This window comes from Heteronotia binoei, chromosome 7 (genome assembly GCF_032191835.1).
Source record: "Heteronotia binoei isolate CCM8104 ecotype False Entrance Well chromosome 7, APGP_CSIRO_Hbin_v1, whole genome shotgun sequence".
NCBI classification, from domain to species: domain Eukaryota; kingdom Metazoa; phylum Chordata; class Lepidosauria; order Squamata; family Gekkonidae; genus Heteronotia; species Heteronotia binoei.
Window position 1 is genome coordinate 105,657,674 of NC_083229.1, and position 23,159 is coordinate 105,680,832.

Genomic DNA, 23,159 nt, shown 5'->3' on the forward strand with positions numbered 1-23,159 from the left:
CATGTTATGGCAAAAATTTGCTGAAATTGGACATAGAAGAACAGGTGAAAGAATTTATAATAAAATGATCAAAATTTTGAACATAATATACAAATTGAACAATGGGAAAATCTGTGGTCAAAGGGTCTTAAATTTACATTAAGTTCTAATCTGAAAGAGAACTTGAATGAAATGATGTTATCAGTGTCAATACATTAGTCAAAATGTTTAAAAATGTTTTGAATAAATGCTGGAAATGTGAACACCATGAAGGGACATTTTATCATCTATGGTGGATATGTTACAAAGCTAAAAATATTGGATACAAATACCATTAATTTATCCAGAAGACTTTAAAAAGGAAAACTAGAGGCTTTTTTGCTGGGACTAATGGGAAAACAATTAGAAAACACTCAGGGACGAATGTACTGATGATTTTTAATGGTATATGGAATGTTGTTACTTATAACTATAATTTGTTTTAAATGATTAAATTTATACAAAACACTGAGAGAACTGTTTATATATACCTTTTCTAGTTTGGGAATTAAATAATAAACGTTTATACTGCCTTTAATATTTGTGAAAGCGCTTTATCTTTATTCTTTCTCCCCTTTTAGCTTAGAAACACTACACATAAAACTATCCATTAAGACAGTAGAATCAAAATGCAATACTGAATGGCAGTGTAAATTAGAACTTTACAATATGATGATGTCAGATTCTCTTTATACAGGGTATAAAACACCCTGTATACGTTTTTAAAAGAGAGACATATCCTCAAATACTGTAGTTATGTTCTATTTTTATCTATTTCTATCTACCTTTCTAGGTGAGAAATGTATTTTATGAATATAGTTGACTTCCTTTGCTGTATACAATTATTCATGATATCTGAAAACTTTTTCATAATTTTTCATGAATTCTCACCTTCCCTAATTCCTCTTTCCTTCTATATCCTAAGGGTTTTTTTTTAAAAAAAATAAAAAACTTTATACATGAGAAAACACGGAGGGAACTTTGTTTCTGTATATGACAACAGCAGCAAGACTGTTATATGCTCAAAAATGGAAAACTTCAACATTATCTATAATAGAGGAATGGTTGGTGGAGACGATGGAGCTTGCAGAGATTGCAAACTTACTTCTTTGATAAAGGAAAAAATTATGGCTATATGGAACCCCCTTATAGACTTCTTGTGCAAGACAAAAACAATAAACTGTTTATTTTGGTTTTGAAAATAATAAGCTTACAGGGAAATGAAATATACTTCTTTTAATATAATTCAGAGTAAGATTGTAACATGTAAATGTAAATACATATTTTTCTGTTACTGAGAAAATGGGAAATTATTTCTTCCTACCTTTTCCCACAGCTATTATAGCCTGATTTCTTTTCTTTTTCTCCTCCCCCACCGCTTTCCTTATCACAGCAGGCAGCGAAAGCAGGGGCCAAGAACCAATGCAAACTGGTTCAGTTTGCCAACCAATCTCCTGGCCCATACTGGTTTGTGGTTCAGGTAGAAACCAAACCGCAAAAATGCAGTGCGGTTCATGCCCATCCCTATTCCTATATCCATTAATAGATCTCCTCAGAAGTTGCTTCCATCAAGTAATGAATTCCAAATTGAATATAAGGGATGATGATGATGATGATGAAATCTGAAACTGCCATCTCTTACAAAAAGACAATACTTACATCCACTGAATGTTGTTTTTGGATTTTTTCTTAATGAGGTGGATACCCTCCAGAACATTGGTGATATCATAGATCCTCCTTTTCTGTACCTTGAGGACCTCTGCTGCTTTGTTCAGGTCTACAACACCATCTGCAGATTGGCTAAGTAGTTGAATAAACTTCTTTGTGAGAAGACCAAGGGAGGTATCATACCGTGTCTTTTCTGAAGGAGATTTTGGAGCTTGAAGGGAGAAAAGACCTGAATTAAAATCTGGATACAAGTCTGAATTTATATTAAAAATCGACAGAGTTGTTTTGTACATTGTACTGCAGATCACACAAGGCAGTACTCATCTAAACATCTACAAGCTACTGACCTATGAGAACTGTGGGAAAGGGGATTAATTTTGAATCCTACTTTACCTCAAAGTTTCCCCATTCAGTATTTTTTAATCTGCCAGAAACTTGAGCAGACCCATTTCTGATCTCCAATCACCTTTTCCTTTAACTGATACTGAGTTGCTCTCATTATTTCCTCACTTTTCCTCAAGCTTTTTTTTTTTTAATTGGGAGTTTCATCTTTTTCTTTTGGTTAATTAATAAAGCCATACCTTTCTGTATAGTTGGGTGTTCAACAAGCAGGCAGACATCCCCAGTTTGTCTGGATTTGCTGCTGTTACACTATATGTAGCACTGGACAAGATTATCTTGACAGGCAAAATGTGAGGGAAATGGTTGTTGTTTTCTTTTTTTTTAACAAGACTTCACTGTTCATTGGACAGGATTTTGGTCCTTTCTCTGTGCATCTCAGCTAACACTTCCCCTACACAATACCACTAAATCAAGTGAACTAAAAAAAGATGCACATGAAAAAACAAGATGCAAGGAACTAATTTCTTCTTAGCCAATTAAAGAAGAACAAGAGATGGGAAAAGCAGAGGATAAAAGGAAAGCCGACCCAAAGCTGGATGAATGATTGGGCCTATATGCTGAAGCAGTTCAAACTCCTACTACTTTAAATGACACAGTATTTGTAAGCAGAGTGTTACATTAATCTTGGTAGGCTCTAGTTAGGGTCCTGAGGATCTTGCTTTCCATTCACTGTAAATACGATTCTATGCATAAATGGGAGGTGTGGTTAGTATACATATGGAAGTTAACTGTAAAATGAGGCTGTCAGAAGATGTTTCAAATTGCTCACTGCCCAAGATCCAGTTTATAAATGCTAGAAGGTAAGAAAGCCTTACAAATTCTTGCTTTTGTACAAAATGGCAACTGCTTATTGGTGCTGCTTTCTCACTTTGTATAGGTCATTCAACATGACACCATCTTCACTGAAACCCTAGAAGGCATTGGTACCAAGATGCTAGAACTAAGACATTGGAATCACTTTGTGCAAGTGTGAAATGTGATATTTAGGGACAAATTTGATCTCCTTGGTATATCAGCTTTTTAAAAAATCTACACATTTCCAGCCCTTAATGCTGCAGAATTTGAAAACAAACTCAGAAAAAGGCTCTCAATATGTTGATGAGGTCCTTCTATCATAGATTCTAACTATTCATAAAGTCCTATCACCCTCAGCTGGCTAGTGCAATCCAGAAATTCCTTTCTAGCCCCTTTCCCGTCCCTATCTTTGCTGAACTTGTGTATGTTATTTGCCATCCTAGAGCTTGCAAGAAGAATTATACTAACAGTGAGATATGCCTGTGCAAACCTCTACAAGTTCAAAACAGAATTTCATTTTTCTTGGCACCAAATTTGGTTGTTTTGTTTTGCTACGGAATACACAAGACAGCAGCTGCAATATTTACCGTACAACAATATAGAGCTGAAACTTCTGAGCACAACCTAGCTTTTCCTTACTCACATGAAGAGCAGACCAAATCAGTTTGGCTATACTTAAGAAAGTGTACATTGAACATATTGCCTTAAGTATTGGCTGCTTTACGACAAGGAGATGAGATTGATCTTTGATTAATTTGAGATTAAAAATCTGCAAGAGGTTCAACAATTCTGAAGGTCTAAGAAGGTACACTTAGATATCGTTGAAAACGTTACTTACTTCTTGGACTGTCTGGGCTTCTAGTTGCAGCTCTCCCTTTCCCCTTTGGCGTTCTTAACCCTTCAGCTAGAAACTGCTGGCCACTTTCTCCTAGTTCCAGTCTTCGTTTCGCCTGAAAAAACAGGAGAGTGTTCCTATGAAGAGTAACACCAACACTGTAAGATTACACTGTTTTCCAGATACAGAATTTTTGATGGACCATAAGAAGGAGAAGATCATTCACAAACCTTCCCACCACTGTCGAACTTGTGTGCCCTTTACATCCCTTGTTTTCTTGCTCACTCCCTGGCATGGGACTTGCTGCTCAGGAAAGAAAAAGACGCACAAGGTTACTCTGCGTCATGCCAGGGAGAGAGCAAGAAGGCAGTAAAGACAGTAAACAATGCTCAGACTCCCCATGGGCAAAACCTACTCTGAGGTCGTCAACAGCATAGTGAAGCCTCTCTTTGCAAGAAGCCTGTGCATGCTTTGCATCCCTCTCAGCTTTCTTGCTTTTTACCAGCAAGAGGCACAGCAGCTCTAGCAGGAGAGCAAGACTGCAAAGGTGCCCAGAGGAGACCCCTCTGGCCATAGATAAAGGCATGTAAAACAACTGCTACCTCACTGAAGCCAGCTCACTCTTTTCCCTTGCTGGCTGCCTTGCAGTTGTTTTACTCTCTCTTTCTGTGGCCAGCTTGTTGTCCTACCGGTAGCTACTGGGGTGAGAGCACAGAAAAAGGGGGGGATGTTATTGGAGAGGACAGGCCCTTTACTTATATTCCCAGGATAAGGCATATACCTCAGGGAGGCTCATCGCTCACCCATTCTCCAGTGGTGGCTGCTTAAGCTGGGGAATTGTTTAAGCCGTGTGTCCACTTTCCCGAAATGTGGTGGGTGTGGTCAACTATGTTCTCAAGAGCCACAGGTGGCTTAGTGTATGGTACTGGTAGCATAAAGGCACAAACGAAGAGGGGAATTCAGTGAATATCTGTCGCCTGAGATGTGAGCCAAGTTTCTGCTATTATAGGTATTTAAGCCTGGGTATGGTCAAAGGGCTCAGCCTGCAGCTGGCAGCCTGCAACTGATCGAGGACAAGCCAAGGGTGGAAGCCGTATTATAATTTAGACAGACAAAAAAAATATATTTTTCTTTGTAAACTACATTCAGGCTTAGATGGAAAGAGAAGTAGGGTAGGAATGCTTAATTCACTTTGCCTGGGTCTTCGTTCACAAATGAAATTTAGCAGCAAGAGAGAGGGATTTACCCAAGACCTTTTGGCGCCTTCCCAATTCTGTGAGGATAATGGTCTCTAGGTTGCCAGCAGCATAATAATATTTTTGGTGCTTTATCACATATACCAAAGTTACTTCAGCTGAAAACGCAGTATATTATTTCCTGGTAAGCCACATCAGGTTTCCTCTGCTTCAAGATATTTAAAAAGCTCTAATGTGGCAGCTAGAGATAAAAATTCTGCAAGTGCTGGATACATGTAGTTGTTGATACTTGCATTATTTCCAAACCATGCAAGTGCAGCTGTTTCACAAAGCAGTATTATTCAGATATAAAAGGCTATCTATGTTCACCATACAAAAGACAACTGGAGTCTAGATAGTAGCTATACTATAGCAAGCCAACTCAGATAGGGCACCCTGTTCTTAGTCAAATTTGATGAACAATTTTAGTGTTATAAAAGTAGGGTATATTAAATATGAACAAGCACAAGTCAACACAGTGCTATATCTCACTACTGCATAGATTCATAAGCAAACATAGCAGCACCAAAAGCTCAGTGAAGACACATAATGCTTTGCACCAAAAACACAAAGTTGTATAAGTGGTTATAAAGATCCCACATGTGATAATCTTCAGCAGCACAACAGAACAGTATGAAAGGTTTGTGTCTGACAAAGTCAAATCAATATGCCTTGTGAAGATTGTTGCTAATTTTTTAAAGAAAAAAGCACTGTTCTAACATGCTGTTAAACTTTTTACAGTTTCTTCGAAGGCCAAAACCGTTTACCAAGATAGGGCATCTACACTGCCATTGTAGTTTGACTGGGCCTTAACGATACCTCAGGAAAGGAGGTAAAAGGAACAACAGATCTGAAAAAGAGAGGACTTAATTTCCGTTTCTAGCACCTATGGGCTGACAGCTGGGAAAGGGTTGTGCCGAAAAAATGCAAGCCTAGATATAACAATGTTAGATAGACAAATAGCATGCAGCCACGTATCATAGATGGCATATTTGCAATTACCATACTGATGAGCTCTGCCCTTTAAATTTCTTTTTAATGGTGTCCGATAAGCTCCAAGTTGTCAATATTTGACTGAACAGAAGCATCACTTCCCATAGCGTTCCAACTATGGATGGAGATTAGTTCATTGAGGGGCTCACATCATATAAAGCTGACATACACTAATGACTGCCATGGACAATGTATACGACAGAAAAAAATTAAGTGTTTTTTTTAAAGGCTGGAAAGAATGGCTAAGGACACACATCACAATTGCTTGGACTTATGAATACTGTACATATAGCTATGCACTCCAGAATATTAGTATCAGCTTTTAGAGATCTGTCCCATGAGTGTGGCATTTTGTCTCATTAGGAATGCAGCCAACATCTTCCAGAACTTTTAGCATCTAAGAACTTGAGCTGGCTGCTGGTGGAATAAGGGGAATACAGTATGCAAGTCTTAACACTGGCTTGCGGATAGTTTCTGATGGACTTCTAAAAATCTACCATCAAAAATTAAATACTAGGTCTGTTGCAATGTCTATCAAGGAAAACATACCATTTTAGTGGTGACTCAGAACATCATCAGCTATGAATGGAAAATGCAAGCTCCATTATCTCAGAGAAGTTTCAGAAGCTACTATTTATTCAAACATCTGCAGGCTCAAGTAGTCAAAGCCTAGCCAGACAAACTATTCAGATTGTTATTAGACATATTCATGGCTTATAATGGCCAATATCCTTCGTCCTTTCCTAATTCTAGAATTCTTAGCAGGATATTATATCCTACTTTTCCTCTTCTGAGTTCAGGTTGTGTAAAGTTATTTTAATATTTAGAACCCTGTGGGATACACTATGCTTTAAAGGGGCAGTGACAGACTAGACTACCTAGACAGCATCATGACAGTGTTAATATTTCTCCTTTTCTTTTGAAATTCAGCTGCCTGGCCAGCATGGGGAAAAGGAGAGATATTAACTAATTATTATTCCATTTTTCTCACTTAAAAGTTTATGCCATACTTCTTTATTGCTGTTGGGAAAACTTAGAGAAATCTATTTTTCTCCGGGCACAGATAAAAGCCCCTCCAACCTTGAGAAAGCCCTCCCATGAGGAAACAGTAAGACAGGAAAGAGTTAAAGTTTCCACTTTTCCCCATGCTGGTCTTTTCCTTGATAAAGCAATCACAGGCAGCTGAGTTATAAAATAACAGAATAAAATAAATCACAATGTGTATCTGAACTCTCTGGCAAGGCAGAAAAACAACTTTAGGACAGGCAGCAAGACAATTATCATAAAGTAACTAGGTGTAGTGAAAGGTCATTGCAAGAAAGGCATAATTAAATTTCAGTGACACTGTTAACACAGAGGAAGACTACTACACTGGAATAGCAGACTCATTACCGACACATTGTTCTTAAAATTATTTATTTAGATATTGGTTTTATATCCTGCCCTATACTCTGAATCTTACGAGGGTCACAATCTCCTTTATCTCTCTCTCTCCCACCCACACAACAGACACCCTGTGAGATAGGTGGGACTGAGAGAGCTCTTACAGCACCTGCCCTTTCGAGGACAACTCCTGCGAGAGCTGTAGCTGATCCTAGGCCATTCTGGCCTTTGCAAGTGGAGGAGTGGGGAATGAAACCCGGTTCTTCCAGATAAGAGTCTGCACACTTAACCACTACACCATTAGAGGTTGCAAAAGCTGTTTCTGGAAGTTACTTTGACCCTGACCTAGCAGGACCCTATATATTATCAATTCAAGATAGTCAGTGGGGTATAGTGGTTACAGTATAAGACTAGAATCTGGGGCACCCAGGTTTGAATTCCCACTAAGCCACAAGAGGTTGCTGGGTGACCTTGGGCTAGTCTCACACACACTGTTTAGCTAAGCTACCTCAGGGGTAAAATGGAAGAGAGGAGAACGCAAACTACTTTGGATGTTCATTGGAGAAAAAGGCAGGACATAAAGTAAATAAATACAACTTTGATCACTAAAAATCAGGCTAAAGGAGGTTCTAAGTGGATGTTCAGGAACTGATGTCCTCTATAGCATGATGGCAGCCATTAAAGAACTGTAAAAACTCAAAATGAACCTAAAATGGCCACTCAAGTATGACAGAAGATAATCTAGAGGCAGGATATTCACCAATTGACATCTGTTTGCTTAAATAAAAGATGTTATAGCAGCTTTGTCATGACTCAAACTGAAATCCCTGTTCCTTACTGCAAGTTTCAGTTCTAGAAGTTAAGAGCGTTTGAAACATGTCATCTTCTAATGATTTTTTAAAATCAACATTATATAAACTAGGGAAGTGGAGGAATGTAGTAACAATTTCTTAGAAAAACCTTGTAGCAAATACTTATTCTGTCTCATGGTTCTGATGTTCAGTAGGGCATTCTCATTGCCACGCCTTAAAGGATATCCATTAGCAGAAAGTTGTGGCACGTTTTCCTTGGGAGCAGAGACAGTACTTATGTGGAACCCAGATACTAGAACCACCCTTGGGGTGAGGCTCACACTTTGTGACAAGCCAAAACCTTGGTCTCTGCCCCTGTCCTCCTATCCTGGTCCTTGTCCTGGGCACCTCCCCTATTTTCTCTGCAGATTATCACCTTTTAAATATTCCTTCAGATAATACCAATGGGTTACAGAAGCAGCTGCTAAGTATATTTCAGTAGTGATTAAAATTTGTCCTAAAAATGTATTTTGGTTTTTGAACTATAAATATTTTAAGGTTATTGGATCAATTTTTATCTAGTACTTGTTTGCTTTGTATGTTCTATTTCCACTAACTTTATGTGACAAGCACTTAATATCCCTTTATTAGCTAAATATTTTCCAGTTTTACTGTCATAAAGAGATAGTCAGGGCTTTTTTTTGAGTAGGACACAGTTCCGGCTGCCTAGGCATCAGGGGGTGTGGCCTAATATGCAAACAAATTCCTGCTGGGCTTTTTCTACAAAAAAACCCCTATGTGAAACAGTGGTGGCATCATGGGGTGTGGCCTAAGATGCAAATAAGTTTCTGCTGGGCTTTTTCTACCCAAGAAACCCCTGGAGATATTACTTGTAATGGTGAGGGCCAACAGCCAACAGATACTAAATAAAGTATGAAAGAATAAACTTGCTGAGCCTGTAGGCACTTTGTGGATTTTAAGAAAGAGTATTGGGTACCACCACAAAATGGCTGCAATGGGAACAATTATTAAAAAAAGAAATTTCAAGTCAAGAATCCCACTATGGGGTAGATGAGCATTCCCTGCAGACTCAAAGGTGATTAAATTTAAATCCCGGGTTCTACTTTCCTCTTGCTCTAGTGATATGGAGAAAAAGTCAGGATTGCCTCTTTGCTTAGGGAAAAGGAAAGGAGAAAGCAGATGACAATGGATATCATTGTGTTCACACCAGTGAAGATAATGTTGGAGATGGCTGTCCTGGGGGAAATCTAATCCCTCACTGTTTTCCCACAACATTTATTACAAACACTTCCATTTAATTGACTGTAAGGAAAATCATATGTAGAGAAGAGGGAGCCTGCTTTTGGGGGGGGTGTCTTTTTTAAAGTATTGATTTTAACTACTTTGCTGGCAAGACACCTACATGAAATTGTTTCTAAGAAATGAATAATGGACCAAAGAAAATTGAATAATGGAGATACCACTATAGCTATATCTCCTTTTTCTAGAATACAAAGCATTTTTGTGACAAATGACTTATTTCCAAGCAGAAACTTTGGCACACCTACATGATTCACTGCTCTAAAGATCTGAAAATGCAAGACTAATCTAGAGTTCAGGTACTCTACTCAGGCCATTAGCTAGTAAGAGCCTCATTTACTAATACAAAGTAAAGTGCACCACTGAGTCATAACCAACTCATGGCAACACCATGAAGTTCCACCTCATGGTGTTTTCAGTACAAGAGATGAGCAGACATGACTTGCAGACTTCCTCAGAGTAGCAGCTTCAGTCTTCCTTGGCTGTGTCCCATCCAAGTACCAATCCTGCTCCACTTCCAAGCTCCAAGATCAGGCTACTCTAGACTATTAGGGCTGCTACACCTCATTTACTATGAGAGTAAAACTGTAGCTCTTAAAACAGTTTCAGGCTTTAGAAATATCACAGGAAGGGGGCATATATCAATTTTAGTAAGAGGATTTGGAAATCTAACAATAGTTTGACTCACAACTTTACTGGAACTACATATAGAAACCTTACTGGAGTTAATATAGAAAATACTGACCAGTGACCAACATTAATCTTTTAAAGGAAGCATATACTTTACATCTAACCAGAGTTTAACAGTGTTCTGGAAGTTTATTACGAGAATGCTAACCCAACAAAAGGTGCTCATAAATTACTGCTTGCATCTTGTTTGAATCCAAGGACACTTCTAATTTTTTAAAACATGTAACATTTTATTAAGACCAAGAAAATCAGTGTGCAAACTTCCATATTCTCCAGAACTCTTAAACAGGCTGGATATTAGATAAAAACAGGGAGAGAGGGCGTTCATGGTCTTGTAATGTTGCAAAACTATGTAGACTAGCAGTTGTGGCAGTGTACGCTGGGTTTCTGGGGAGAAACAGGAGAAAGTGTGATAGAATCCATGATAAAATGGGCTCAAGACTTTGGACATAAGAATTGGGACAGTGTGAAAATATGTGGAAGAAGGGCCTTAAATGTACATTATGCTCCAATCTTAAAAGATATTTTTTATAAAATGATATACTGATGATATATGTCCCCAGAGAAATGTACAAAAATATCTCAAATATATGTTGGAAATGTGAACAAAATAAAGGAACTTTATCATTTATGGTGTACATATAACAAAGCCAAAATATTTTGGACACAAATGCACTCCAATTCAGAAGACTCTAAGGACTACTGTTCAAATGAAACCAGAGGCTTGGGGTGAGGGGTACTAATAGACAGACAGCTAGGGAAATAATCATGGAACTTTGTTTTTAGTCATAATGACAGCAGTCAGATTATTATATGCTCTCTCTCTCTTGGCTTGACTTCGCGAACGAAGATTTAAGAAAGGTGCAGTAGTCCACGTCTGCTGCAGGCTCGCTGGTGGCTGACAAGACCAATGCGGGACAGGCAGGTCCGGCTACAGTGACTGCAGGGAAAAGTCTGATTTGGGATTGGTGCTGTAGCAGTACGATTTTTCCTCAATCTCCTTTTATCCTCAAGACCAGCTATGCGTGCGTTCTCAAAGGAAGAGACAGCCTGGTGGATGGTGTGCCTCCATGCTTTGCGATCTGAGGCTAGGACAGACCACTGGTGATGGTTAATGCAACAGGTACCAAGGGATTTCTTCAAGGAGTCCTTGTACCTCTTCTTTGGTGCCCCTCTATTTCGATGGCCGGTGGAAAGTTCGCCATACAGGGCAATTTTGGGAAGGCGGTGGTTTTCCATCCTGGAGATATGCCCTGCCCAGCGCAGCTGCGTCTTCAACAACAATGCCTCGATGCTTGTAACCTCTGCTCGCTTGAGGACTTCAGTGTTGGTCACAAAGTCACTCCAGTGGATGTTGAGGATGGTGCGAAGGCAGCGCTGATGAAAGCGCTCAAGGAGTCGCAGGTGATGACGGTATAAAACCCACGATTCGGAGCTGTAGATGAGGGCTGTCATCACAACCGCTTTGTAAACATTGATCTTTGTGCCTTTTTTCAGATGCTTGTTGCTCCACACTCTTTTATGCAGTTGGCCAAATGCACGGTTTGCCTTTGCCAGTCTATTGCCAATCTCCTTGTCGATCTTGGCGTCTGAGGAGATGATGCACCCCAGGTAGTTGAACTGCTGGACTGTCTTCAAAACTGAATTATATGCACAAAAATGGAAATGTTCAACATTACCTGCTACAGAGGAATGATTGGTGAAGATGACAGAACTTGTGAAGATGGATACATTTATTTCCTTGATCAGAAAAAAGACATTATCTATATTTTTGCGACTGCTTTTTGCTAAAAAGCCTCTATATGCTTTTTGCAGGAAATGGAAAAATAATGAACTGACATGTGGAGTTGAGGATTAAGGATGGCAAAAAAGATTAGATGCTAGGGTAAAAAGAAACATTTCTATTGTACCAAGAGAGGTGTTCAGTTTTAATTTTACTTGTATTTGTTGTTGAGAAAATCAGAAAATTTTCTTTGTTTTCCATCTTTCTTGCTTTACTTTAGTTCTGTGTTTTTCTTATTTTGTTTTTTACTTCATTATTTTAAAATCTCTGCAATAAAATTTATTAAAACAGGATTCTCTCTCCTTTTGTCATCTTTATAAACACCGATTAAACTTTCTGCCAAGTGTTCTTAGTAAACAGAGGTTATTCTGGGACACCAATATCCAACTTTCTCCCACCTATTGGATCCAAAAACCTTGATTCCAGCATGTAGTAATGAGAAGCAATTTTTCCAGTGCTAAATAACGTTGTGAGGAACTGCATTGAGTCCTAACCAAGATGAGCCAATCTAACCTGATCTCACCAAATCTTGGAAGCTAAGTAGGGTTGGACCTGGTTAGTACCTGGGACAGGATACCGTCAAGATCCAGGGTTGCCACAAAGAGGAATGCAATGGCAAGCCACCTCTGCTTGTTGCTTCCCTTGAAGACCCTACAGGGTCACCACAAGTTGTTCGTGACTTGATGGCATTCTTCACCACAAACTACTATGGAAACATTGAAACCCAGGCAAACTGGCTTCACTTCCAAGTAAAAGGAATCAAGACATTAGTGTTCTGATTCATAACATGCTCTCTCAATTTTCTAAATTACTTGTCATTACTTCATTGGTCTTTTGTATCTTCTATCGCTAATCACTATCTCTCAAGGAATTTTAACACCGATACTTCTGACTTTTAACATAGTACTAGGTAATACATAGTCATCCTTTTTCTCCCTTAAAAAAGCCCTTCAGCAACCAGACCAAGGGCCACTTCTTGTTTTGTGCTCTGGTTTCTATGTGTAAATGCATATTTCACATCGGTTACAAAGACCATGTGTCTACAATTTACAGCAGAGATGGGATATACCTATAACATTGCAGAGGTGTCGAACCCATTTGTTATAAGGGCAGGATCTGACATAAATGTCACATTGTTGGGCCACGCCATCGGTGCCATAAAATGTAACATGAGGTACCAGAGACATAAACTTTATAAAGGTTATTTCAGATGACAAATGGCAATAGCAGGCCGATTGGATTAAGTGTGATATGCAGAAGGGTAGTAGGCATGGAGACATCTGCACTGGTAACGAGACAGGAAACCTAGGTTTCAATTTAGTATAGGAGGATTCAGTCCAGGAGGATGCAAAGAATAAATGGAAATGTCTGAAGAAGTGATGAGTGACTCACAAAAGAACATACCCTACCACAAATTTTGTTAGCCTTTAAGGCATTACTAGATTCTTGCTCTTTTCTACTGCTACTAAAAACCACAACATTCAAAAACTTGTGGGGGAGTTAACCTTCCAGGGACATTTCATTGCTGATTTAAGAGTTGCAGTTTTCCTACAAAGAAATTTCAAAGGAATATTAGAAAGAGAGGCTGCTGAATTGCAACAGATAATGAAGCTCAAGACAATGCATCCTCTTGGACTGAATTGCAACCTAGGTTTCTTCTCTCATTACCAATGTCATTTTTGGTGTCCGAAATCACTTCATTCTGCAAGATGTAATGACAGACTCACATTCTAATCTAGCTGTATCTGAAGAAGTGAGCAGTGACTCATGAAAGCTCATGCCCTGCCACAAATTTTGTGCTGCTGGACTCTTGTTCCCGTCCACTAATAACGCTAATGTCAGCTGCTTTGTACCCCTTTCAAAAAGAAAGTAATGCACATTGGGGCCAAGAATCCCAGCTGCAAATACAAGTTGATGGGGTGTGAACTGGCAGAGACATCTTGGGGTCATGGTAGATAACTCACTGAAAATGTCAAGACAGTGTGCGATTGCAATAAAAAAGGCCAATGCCATGCTGGGAATTATTAGGAAGGGAATTGAAAACAAATCAGCCAGTATCATAATGCCCCTGTATAAATCGATGGTGCGGTCTCATTCGGAATACTGTGTGCAATTCTTCTCACCGCACCTCAAAAAGGATATTATAGCACTGGAAAAAGTACAGAAAAGAGCAACTAAAATGATTACAGGTTTGGAACACTTTCCCTATGAAGAAAGGTTAAAACGCTTGGGGCTCTTTAGCTTGGAGAAACGTCGACTGTGGGGTGACATGATAGGTTTACAAGATTATGCATGGGATGGAGAAGGTAGAGAATGAAGTACTTTTCTCCCTTTCTCACAATACAAGAACTCGTGGGCATTCAATGAAATTGCTGAGCAGTCAGGTTAAAATGGATAAAAGGAGGTACTTCTTCACCCAAAGGGTGATTAACATGTGGAATTCACTGCCACAGGAGGTGGTGGCGGCTACAAGCATAGCCAGCTTCAAGAGGGGGTTAGATAAAAATATGGAGCAGAGGTCCATTAGTGGCTATTAGCCACAGTGTGTGTGTGTGTGTGTATAAATTTTTGGCCACTGTGTGATACAGAGTGTTGGACTGGATGGGCCATTGGCCTGATCCAACATGGCTTCTCTTATGTTCTTATGAAAAGCCAGGAATATTTAAGAAAGCAGAGGAGGAGGCTCTGAGACACAAGAACTTGAACCCCTCTGTCCCTAGGATTACAACCAGAAACCAGCTAACCAGACATGCAAAACTATGCATTGTATTAATAGCACCTTCATAAACAAAGGGTGTGGAAGAACATCTTTTTCTTTTTTGGAGGAAGGGGGGAAGAACAGAAATAGTCAGTGCTTTCTTCTTCAGTTCTACTGTTCTCAGTACTTCATCATAACTTACCATAACAGCACCTGAACTATCTGTTAGAGCATTCAAAGCTCCCAAACCAATTCAAATCTACCTACCATGAAAGCAAGTTATCCAAATGGAAGTGTATAAACTTGAGCTCATTGTAAGCTTCAAGCCTACTGGCTGAACATTATAAAGCATTTCCAACAAGGAAAGGTTACCACAAGGCACACAGCCAAACAAAATCTCCATGAAAGACGTCTTCAAAATCCACTTTTGGAATACATACCATTTTAGGGCAAAAGGTATGAACATACTGGCCAATTCACACACTTTCCCCATCTCTCCCCACCATTCAAATCCATTAATAGATTTACTGCTATTTCTTGGCATGTTCCTTACATTTTTACACATACTCTCTCATTAGCACCTCTTTTTGGACCACCACTTTTCTTCATAGTGATTTTCACCTTACCTGAAGAGTGCAAATTTCAATTTCTATTGCACTTTAGCTGGAATTACAGATGCATTTTCAAGTGGACATGAATGCTTTCCTAAATCTAGCAAAGGTTTTTTTACAAATTACCACAGGAATCAATAACATACGTTTGATAAAACAGATTTAATCCCATTTTTTTTTTAAATGTTATTGCCTCTTTTGGGGGACAGAATCTCAACAAATGCTTTGTCAAGCCCAAAACAAGGAAGAACACTCCAGTACCCAACCCAAAAGTCAATCAATTCAATGGGAAGTCTATTAATGCCAAAAAATGGACATACACACAAAAAAGTGCAGAGCACAAGGTCATCAAAGGCCAAACAAGAGCTTTAAAACCGCTACAAAGGGGGATTGTGCAAATTTAAGCCTACTGTAACACAAGACTGAAATACAGGTTTGTGATGCATGTCCTACCTCACTGCAAATGAAGAAAAAAGCACCTATATGAATATTAGAGCTGCATTCCACATTGAAGTACATAAACCCAGTTTAAGCATCAGTAGTTTCAATTTACACAGCAGCTTCAGTCTACACAAAATGATCTACCAGCATAACACCTTTCAGTGCAAATATTCTAAATCAGCCCTGAAATGCTAACAATTTTTGAATGTTTACAATAAAGATCTCAGAAGTGACTTTTCAATACTAACCCAGATCTCAGTTTATGAGCCATTAACGACAACTATTTTTGCTACTCTTCACATATTAGGAGAGTATGATGAAGAAACCACAATCCATTTTGCCTCTTTTATGTTCTTACTCCAATTCCAGCTAAAATATCAAGTCAATACTAGGAAAACTATTAACCTCCATGATCACAGATTTAAGATAATTGCTGCTCGAAATCCTTTTAAGTGAATGATCACTAGATTGTGCTAGACTGAGTTTCCCATAGATTCTTAATTAGTAAATGTTGATACTGCTGAACATTAATCAATTGGAAAGGAACCTTACATTTATCTATGCCCTCTACAAACAATACAGAGAAGAAGCAAAACCATACACACTGAAGGAATCTTGCATTAGATCAGAAGAATCTTGTTTCTCTTGGCTCTTAATTTAGTAAAGGCCTGTATGCAGTTGGCTCTGGATTCCTTCTGGCACCCCTTTAAGTTGCTGATGTCTCATAATCAGTGAACATCAGTATATATGGAAAGACATGTTACCAATATTTTGTGGGCTATTGTAGAATTATGAGCCATGATGATATTTAACAAACAGCAGCATTTGAAGCTTGACCTCCCCGGATTGCACAGCAGTCTTCAAACTGCAGGAGAACATGTTCCGTTAACAGAACATATACACACACATAAGTATATTAATTTGCAGGAACACAAGCTTTGCCTCTGTCCAGGTATCTAGATTTATATTTGGAACAATTGCAGGATTAGAGCTACTGCTCAACTCTCTCAGTGCAAGTTAAGCTTTTTTTTTGTAAACTATCTGTGCACAGCAATCTCCGACATAATTTGTTGATGATGATATTGGATTTATATCCTGCCCTCCACTCCGAATCTCAGAATGGTCACAATCTCTTTTACCTCCCCCCCCCCCCAGACAGACACCTTGTGAGGTAGGTGGGGCTGAAAGAGCTCTCCCAGAAGCTGCCCTTTCAAGGACAATTCTGCAAGAGCTATGGCTGACCCAAGGCCATTGCAGCAGCTGTAAGTGGAGGAGTAGGGAATCAAACCCGGTTCTCCCAGATAAGAGTCCGCGCACTTAACCACTACACCAACCTGGCTCAATTTGGACAAAGAAGGACATTCACGTATGCAATCCATTCAAAGAAATTCAGTGAAATTGGATGGCGTTCACACTTTGATATACACCATACCTGATCCAGCAAGTGTTATGACAACAGAAGCTTGCTTCTGTAAACAGCTCTCCTTAGTTGGATCAGTATGTGGATTCACAAAACATTTCTGCGCCTTGGCAGCACACAAGCAAACAAACCAGCCTTTAATAAAACGTGCAGAATTACAAGGTATAAATATTTCCACCCCCAGCACACAGAGCAGCACTGTAAAAAACACAGATAAAGCTCCCTTAGGGATATCACTTTACACTGTATTTCATCTTTCACACTAATTGGTAAAATATAGACCACTCATACATACAAGTGTGGCAGATACCCAATCATACACATTGCAAAGAACTAGTATAATGGTTAATGTCAGGTTCTCCACACTGCCGTATGAAGCTCAGCTCATTACACAGTGACCCTCAATTACTCTTTCAATGAGATCTAACTCACAGTACTGCTTCAATGATCCAAAAAAAAAGGAAAAGAGGACCAATGGGCTACCCCAAGCACCTTGGAGACAGGACAATATTAAAGATGCAAATAGGCAAGTTTCTTTGGTCTGAAGCAACACCATGTCTAGTGAACTGAGGTTGCAATCCTAAGAACGCACACCTGGGAGTTTGCAGACCTATCTAAGATTGCTTCCTGAAGCTGACCTAGCAGCTGGCATGATTATGTGGATTCCAGAGCTACAGAAATCCACATTTTATCTACCCTTCAGAAGATATGTGTGTGTGTGTGTATATATATATATATATATATATATATATATATATATATATATATATATATATATATATATATATATATATACAATTATTGGTTTAACATTTCAGCATTATTTATTCCTCAGATGTCAACTTAAAAGGTAAAGAGAGTCCCCTGTGCAAGCACAAGTAGCTTCTGACCCTGGAGTGACGTTGTATTACAATGCTTGCATGGCAGACTTTTTACAGCGTGGTTTGCCATTGCCCCAGTCATCTACACTTTACCCCAGCAAGCTGGGTCCTCATTTTACCGACCTTGGAAGGATGGAAGGCCGAGTCAACCTTGAGCCAGCTATCTGAACCCAGCTTCCACTGGTATGGTACTCAGGTTATGAGCGGAGCTTGGACTGCACTACTGCAGCTTACAACTTTGCACCATGGGCTTACTTCTAAAAGAACTTACTTCTAAAGTAAGTTGTTCATTTTGAACTTAGGCTCTTCAGCAAGAATTCTTATAATGGCAGATGGCTTTCTTACAATTACCAATCTTCCATAGCAATGTGCAGTGCAGGAAACTGTATGTTCCAAGCTGTCACTTACAGTTCAAACATGGCAACACTGAACAGACCAGCACTTCACCCGAACCTAGCACATACCTTAGACTCCAACAACAAAACTCCAAATGGAGATTCTGCAATGCATAGACAACACAGGAAAAGATTCCTATAATGCAGAAAGTTTGGAAACTACTACTCTAAACTAATTCACTCTGGTTTCTGATATCGGGTTAGCTGTGCATTCCTTCCTTCAAGCAGGGCTGAATATCCTGTGTATTATTTAAAAATGGTTTTTCCATGAGATAATTGCCAGCTTTGCATCCCTTTACTGAACCAAGGATATGTGCATCTGGCAAGCAATTCTATAATGCCTCCATTTCTGGCAACTACTGGTTCAATACAGATTGACTGCTCTTCAAATACAAGAAGTCCGCATAAAACCATCATGTTGCAACCAACAGCCATTCTTAGCAACACCTGCATTCATCTGCTACTTGACAGTCATGAACCATACATACATACCAGTTGCCAGACAGAAAACCAAATTCCATACCTGAAGCTTTAGAGAGGTTTGTTTCTTTAATCAAGACTTAAGGCTTTAAAGAGGGACCTTTTATCGCGCACCCCAAACATGTTCTATAACTTCAGAACACACTTTGTAGTAGGCCAGGGACCTTGCATATGACCACACTCCTTAGCTGGATCGGGGTTCACAGATTTACAAAAACTTTCATGGAATTTTTATCCTCACCCTTTTTGTTCTTCTTGCAAACCTAAAATGTAATTCTCAATCAGATGTATCATTTGTTTTGTTTTCAAAAGACTTTATTCATAAGCCAAAGATCACCATCAGGGAATTTAAGATCTGGGTGGTAGATTCAGCCAAGACACTAAATAATGTTTGTACTTCTTGTCCCATCTCTTTCAGTGTGGCAGTCCGACACACCTCATTCCACTGTATGGGGTAGGCAGAACCACAGATAATTACTACCAAGAGAAAAATCAAAGAGAATCAGTCACACTACAAACTCTCAAAAATAAGCTGTAACAACCTCAAAGTAATTTCTTTTATCAGGCTATATAAAAAGAACCAGTTTAATCATCTAAGTCAACCCCTCAGTAATATTTTTGGAGACTATGCTACATGCACCCCTACCGGATAGGGTTCTCAAAATGTCTAGTTTGCCTTGATGCAAGTTCCAAAAAGATTCCAATCTGACACTACAACCCTTCACATCTGGGTGCCATCTCTAAACAGGCCTATACATCCAGACAAACTAGGAGCCCCTTTGTTGTTATTGAAATTTCATTTTAACTGTTGAACTAAACTCCCATGGCAAGTACTATTTGTTGCAACAAGCACACATGAAAAAAAAAGCCTCCAGGAAAAGCTTCATAAGACTCCAGGAAGGGCGCAGCAGGCTTAATTATTCTGTGACATCCAAACCCACATTCCCACAATTCTCAGTTTAACCCAAGACAGCTTTCCAACATGACACTGTTTTCCTCACTTTATCAGTTTCTAAAAACAGTTAACCAAGTTATGTTTAACCACCAGTATAGAAGAGGACCTGAGGGAGAGCGGACATTTCTGCAGTTCAGTTCCACACCAGTCCAAATTTACACTGCACACACCACCCCGAGAAGTGGTTTGAACTCTCAAGTCGCACAGAGGACAACAGTGACCTCAAGCAGTTACTTGAACCATACTCCAGAGAGTCCTCTCCAACGACAGGAAGGGAGGCCCAAACTTTTAAAAGTCAATAAGAAATTATGTTAAAGGAGAAAAGCTTAACCCTATAACCGTGATTTGAGGTGAGGGATAAGATGAGGGGGAAAGAGATTTTTTAAAAAAAAAAAACATAAAAAAAATCACAAAATCCTACCCCTCCCCCAACTTAAAAAAAGACAGTTCTTGAATTTTGGAAGTCTTTGTTGAGGTAGGTCACTAAGAGAAGCCTACTCCTGCAGTTAAGTACTTAAACTCCCCCCACAACCCCCCCCCCCACCAACCAAGTCTCCTCTAACCTACCTGCTGCAGGGGCATTTCCAAGCCTAACACCGCCCCCCCAGGCAGCTCCCAGAGTTGAAAAGCAGGCAGGGCCGCCGCGTGTGCGCGAGAGAGGGCGATTCAGACATGCACACCCCCACGGGGAGCCGAAGCCAGCCACGCGCGCCCCGGGTGCCCGCTCGGCGCGCTCGCCCAGGCCAGAGGAAGCCCAAGTGGCGTGTCCCCCCCTCCCCCCACTCGGCTCAGCGCCCCCTCCTTCCCTCCTTCGCCCGGCTCCCAGTCACAGACGCGGCCTCGGCGCACGTGTGCGAAACGTCACCGCCGAGTCCGGGGGTGAAGCGAGAGGGGAAAAAAAGAGAGAGACCAGCGGGACAGAAAGAGAGAGGGCCTCCCCTTCCCCCCCCCTCCTCCCTCCACGGCCATGCTGCCTCGCGCCCAGCCTGCGCGACACCCCGCCCCCCAAACCTGGAGAGGGGGCACCTCCCGAAGCCATCTAGACGCCCCTCCCCTGGAACCCTGGGCCACAGTCAGGGGTCGTTTTGTAGAAAAATAGGTGGTGGAGGAGCTCATCCAGGGATTGTTATGCAGCTGCACCTACTCTTCAATGGACAAGGTGGGGAGGAGGAGGGGGAACCTTCAGAAAGGTTCAGGCTCCTGCTGAATTCAAGGCCTGGCCACAGTTATGGATGTCCCAGCCCAGCACGTTGCTTGCAGCCTTTGCTGGCTTCTCCCCCCACCCCCACCCCGCGTTTGTTACAGACAGGGGAATCAGAAAGGGCGAGGAGGCTGCACCCCAATAATGCTAATAAATGGGGGGGGGGGTGTCAGGACTTGGTTCCCTGTCGCGAGATGGCTGCAGCTGAAGAGGAGCCGGGAAAAGTTTGTGACAGTCGTCGCCCATTTCTTTCACAAGTAAAAAGCCCCCCCCCCCTCGAAAACCTGGAGAGGGGGGCCCTCCCGAAGCCATCTAGGCGCCCCTCCTTTGGAACCCTGGGCAACAGTTATGGCTGTCCCAGCCCAGCACGTTACTTGCCTCTGCAGGCTTCTCTCCCCACCACACCCCGCTTTTGTTCCAGGGGAATCAGAAAGGGAGAGGAGGCTGCACCCCAATATTAGTAATAAATTGGGGGTGACAGGACTTCGGTTCCCTGTCGCGAGATGGCTGCAGCTGAAGAGGCCGGAGGAGAGCTGGGAAAAGTTTGTGACAGTAGTCGCCCGCTTCCCTTTCACACGTGCAAAGCCCCCACCAAGTCTATACTGAGACACCCCCCCCCCAAAAAAAAAATTAGATTCGGGTAGGGGGTTGAGGAGCACGTCGCCCCCCAGGCAGGCAGATGCATTACCGAGGGTCGGCCTCCAGTGTCCCGGTCGGGCTGCAGCAGCGCGCTCCCTCCGTCGGGGCCGTGGGGGGTGTAGCTCAAGGCCGGGCCTCCTCTGCCCACGAGAGCCGGCCGGGCGCCCTCGGCTACGCCACAGGGGAAGCAGGAGCGGAGCCACGGCGGCGGCCCCAGCACAGATGCCCCGGAACCGGTGTGGATCTGGATGAAAGCGCCGGCGGCCAGGCTGACTGCGACGGCGGCGGGGCTCCCCGCCGGCTCCATGGAAGGCGAGGCCGGCTGCGCGGCGGCCAGGGCGTACGGCTGGAGTCCCCTTCGCATCCTTCGGCACCCGGAGCGGAGTCTCCACCCACCCCACTCGCTTCGCCGCCGCCGCCACCCCCCCCCTCTAGGCCTCCGCGGCTCTTGGGCCGCTCCAGGCCCGAGCCCGGCTAAAAATGGACGATGCTGGGGGTACCGGGGGGACTCCCGCTTCAGGAGGCGGCGGCGCGGAGGGGAACGAGCCCGCTAAGGCGGCAGATGCGGCGGATGGAAGCCAGCCGCTCCCGCCGTGCAGCGCTGGCTGGAAAATGGCTCCAGGAAGCAGCAGCAGCCGCGGCGGCGACGGCTGCCGCTGACAATGAATGAAGGGAAAGGAGAAGGGTTACGCGCCAAAGGCCTCCCGCGAAACTCGGATTTCCCGCCCGCTTTTCAAATCAGATTTGCATAGCCAGGCCCCTCGGCCACGCCGAGCCTGGGACGGCTCTTCATTGGCCCGCTCTTTCCGCTCGTTCAGCCAATGCCGAGGGGCTTTGACGCTTAGCTGGATCCTGATTGGGTGAGGAAGGCGCGGGGTTGCCCTGTTTTGCATATCGGTTGCTTATTGGCTGGCGCCGTGGGGGATTCCCTTCTGAGCGGCCGGGATTCCGTACTCTGGCCAGACCGACGGGAGGAGGGGGAGAGGGTTGTGACGTCACAGGGCTGTGCGCGCTCCTGAGGCTGCAAGTTAAGAATAGGCGGAAGGAGAGTCTCTGGAGCGATGGCAGAAGAAGGACTGGACGTCGCTGTTACGCAAGCAGATCTGCTTTGACAAATCCAACGTCGTCTCTGGGTCTGCTTTAGGGACACTGTCAGAAGACCTGGTTACATCAAGTGTGTATTTATCTGTGCACTCGTCAAGGTGGAGGGAGAGGCAGCTGGGGTAATGCTCCCTCTGGCCTGTCAGGTTTCTCAGCAGCGGCAATGTCATCGTCTCCACTGCTCCTTCTAAGCTATGAAGTCTTGTGAGCAAAAATTCTACTTTGTGAGCTACTGGCATTAAAGTTCTAAGCTACTTCATAAATTAGTTTGTTCTGGGGCCATCCTTCATGAGCTAAGACAAAAATGTGTGAGCTGGAAGCTAAAAAACTGCGAGCCAACTCACACTAACTCACCTTAGAGGGAACACTGGTTCTCTCCCTCCCCCCCCCAGGTAGCATCATGAAGCTACCTGTGCTGTCAGGT

General features: G+C 42.0%; 1 protein-coding gene across 1 annotated transcript in view; it reads right to left on the minus strand.

The window, feature by feature from the left end:
- E2F3 (E2F transcription factor 3) overlaps positions 1 to 22,058 on the minus strand; it is a 35,682-nt gene extending 13,624 nt beyond the window's left edge. Inside the window, exons 1-3 of the mRNA XM_060244147.1 lie at positions 21,684 to 22,058; positions 3,722 to 3,833; positions 1,678 to 1,897 (exon numbers count right to left, since the gene is read on the minus strand). Coding sequence (XP_060100130.1) covers positions 1,678 to 1,897; positions 3,722 to 3,833; positions 21,684 to 21,998 — 647 coding nt within the window. The 5' untranslated portion in view covers positions 21,999 to 22,058. The remainder of the gene's footprint in view (positions 1 to 1,677; positions 1,898 to 3,721; positions 3,834 to 21,683) is intronic.
- Positions 22,059 to 23,159: the final 1,101 nt, after the last annotated feature.